General features: G+C 46.4%; 1 protein-coding gene across 1 annotated transcript in view; it reads left to right on the top strand.

Annotated features, from left to right (window-relative positions):
* lrp8 (low density lipoprotein receptor-related protein 8, apolipoprotein e receptor) overlaps window positions 1-2500 on the top strand; it is a gene marked incomplete at its 3' end in the record, with an annotated part of 194081 nt that overhangs the window by 156789 nt on the left and 34792 nt on the right. The window contains 1 exon segment of the mRNA XM_084436357.1: window positions 376-547. Coding sequence (XP_084292483.1) covers window positions 376-547 — 172 coding nt within the window.

A 2500-nucleotide genomic window follows, 5' to 3' on the forward strand; every position in this document is an offset into this window, starting at 1 on the left:
AGAGAGGGAGGGAGAGTGAGGGAGGGGGAGAGAGAGGGGGAGGGAGAGAGGGGGAGGGAGAGAGACAGAGAGAGAGGGAGGGAGAGAGAGGGGGAGGGAGAGAGAGAGAGAGAGGGAGAGAGAGAGACATACCTTTGGTCTAAACTGCCAATGCTGTGAAGAAATGTGCGGAACAAATATTTGCCCTTTCCAGGGATTTAATTGTAAACTACTGAACAATGTAGTATTTTTAGGCGGAACTGAGATCAAATACATAAATGGACTTACCACATCAAAAACCTGTGTGATACAGTTAATATCAGTGTATTATTAAGTTACACAAATATGCAGAAATATGTTATCTTGTTCTCGTGGGTTGTGTGTCCCTTGCCCCAGGTAAGAGCCCCTACCTGATGTTCACCAACCGCCATGAGATCCGGCGCATCGGGCTGGTGAAGCAGGACTACGCCCAGGTGGTTCCCACGCTGAAGAACGCCGTGGCGCTAGACGTGGACGTCACCACCAACAAGATGTACTGGTGTGACCTCTACCACCGCAAGATCTACAGGTATGCACACGCTCAGACAGGACGGACTCTACACACACACACACACACACACACACACACATACGCGCACACACACACACACACGCGTATGCGCACACTGAGCGTTTAATTGTATATGGCACCTGTATGTACATATGACAAATGAACATCCTTGAACACAGCACGCACACACACACTTATTTTGTCAGTGTGTGACGTGAGTGTGATTATGATGGTGTGCGACAGGTGTTATTTAAAAGAGTCAATGACCTTGCTCTGCCTACTTATCACCCAACTATTATTCTGCATGTTGATGGTTGGCCAAGGATGAAGAGAGTGTGTGTGTGTGTGTGTGTGTGTGTGTGTGTGTGTGTGTGTGTGTGTGTGTGTGTGTGTGTGTGTGTGTGTGTGTGTGTGTGTGTGTGTGTGTGTGCAGATACAGTAGTGTGAGGCCTAGCTGACTCAGTTTCATTCCTTCAGGCCTGTATCACTGGTTCAGTGTTTTCTTCACCTCCCTCCTCTCCTGTCTCTCTCTTTTCTCCTCTTTTCCCCTCTTCCCTTCCTCTATGTGTTTCACACACTCTGACACACACACACACGCACACACACACACACACACACACACACACACACACACACACACCTGAAGGGTCTCTGCCTCTGTGTAGGTTGGAGCTAGTGTTGTCACGATACCAAAATGATGACTTCGATACGATACCTGCCCAAAATATCTCGATACCGAAACGATACCACGATGAAAATCTAAAGCATAAGGAAAAGTAATGGAATAATAGATGACAGAACATGGAACCTTAAATTGTTGGCCTTCTTTAGTGCTCTGTTCAGCCTTTTTGCATCTTTTGAGTCTTTATCATATTTCCTGTAGCTTTCAAACACAGCTGGAAGGGAAGGCTGCCTCGACTGGGTGGTTTGGGATTGTGCTGGCATCTGTTTGTCTGTGTGGGGAGAAATCAATAAATTATGCCTATGTTGTTGCAAACTGTGAGATAATCAGAAGAACTTGAAAAGCTTATTATTATTATTAATTAACCCAGGCCTATTGAAGCATTTTTGCTATTCCAAATTATCAGAAGAGATAATGGTCTCACAGTTAACAGTTCTCTCGCTCTAGGAGGTCAGAGCAGGTATTTATTTCTCTGCTAGGCAGAGAACTAGGCTTGCAGCCAGGCTGCAGCTATGCTAGCTAAAAGTCTCATGCTACGGATGAAAATAAGCTTCTCTGGCTATCATCTGGTGCAATAAATGTATTGTGCATTCATACATTCAAACATAAGGTAGGCTAAATATCCTTCGGTTGTATTCAGTACTGGTGTTGCTGCTGTGTGTATCTTATCCTCTATCACATTCGCTAAGCTGTCGCTCTTTGTTTGTGTAAGTCGGCATGTCTGTGCATGCTTTGCCAGGTTGGTCGTATTGGCTCCCTTGGTTTGTATAGATTTGTAGCATCGTTTACAGATGGGCTTTGTAATGTCCGTGGGCTTGCCCTCACTGTCGGCTCTGTAAGCAAAAAAATGCCAGATTTCGCATCGCGCATCAGCTTTATCGACAAGCTGTGGACGGTCGACATTTGTACTTGTAGCCATCTAGGGTGGGCTACCGTCCTCTCGAACATGCTGCGTGCATATGGGGGGGGGGGGGGGGGAAACTGTTGCGCTGCTCGCTGCAGAGTGAGAGAGTGAGGAGAGAGAGAGAGAGCGCGCACACACACACACACACACACATACTGCCCCGCGACTCCGGGATCTTGGGAGAGAGAAGCAGAGCGCTATTAGCCTACAAACAAACACGGCTTCACTGTCGCATGAACGCGACTCAATATATACGGCTCTTATTAAAACAGTCTTTCTTAAAGTATCGACACTTTAAATTTTGGTATTGTACCGTTTTTGACGACAAAGTATCGCGGTACTTTCCTAGTATCGATACACCGTGCAACACTGGTTGGAGCTGTAT

The sequence above is a fragment of the Borostomias antarcticus genome, assembly GCF_949987555.1.
Source record: "Borostomias antarcticus genome assembly, chromosome: 3".
Taxonomy (NCBI): domain Eukaryota; kingdom Metazoa; phylum Chordata; class Actinopteri; order Stomiiformes; family Stomiidae; genus Borostomias; species Borostomias antarcticus.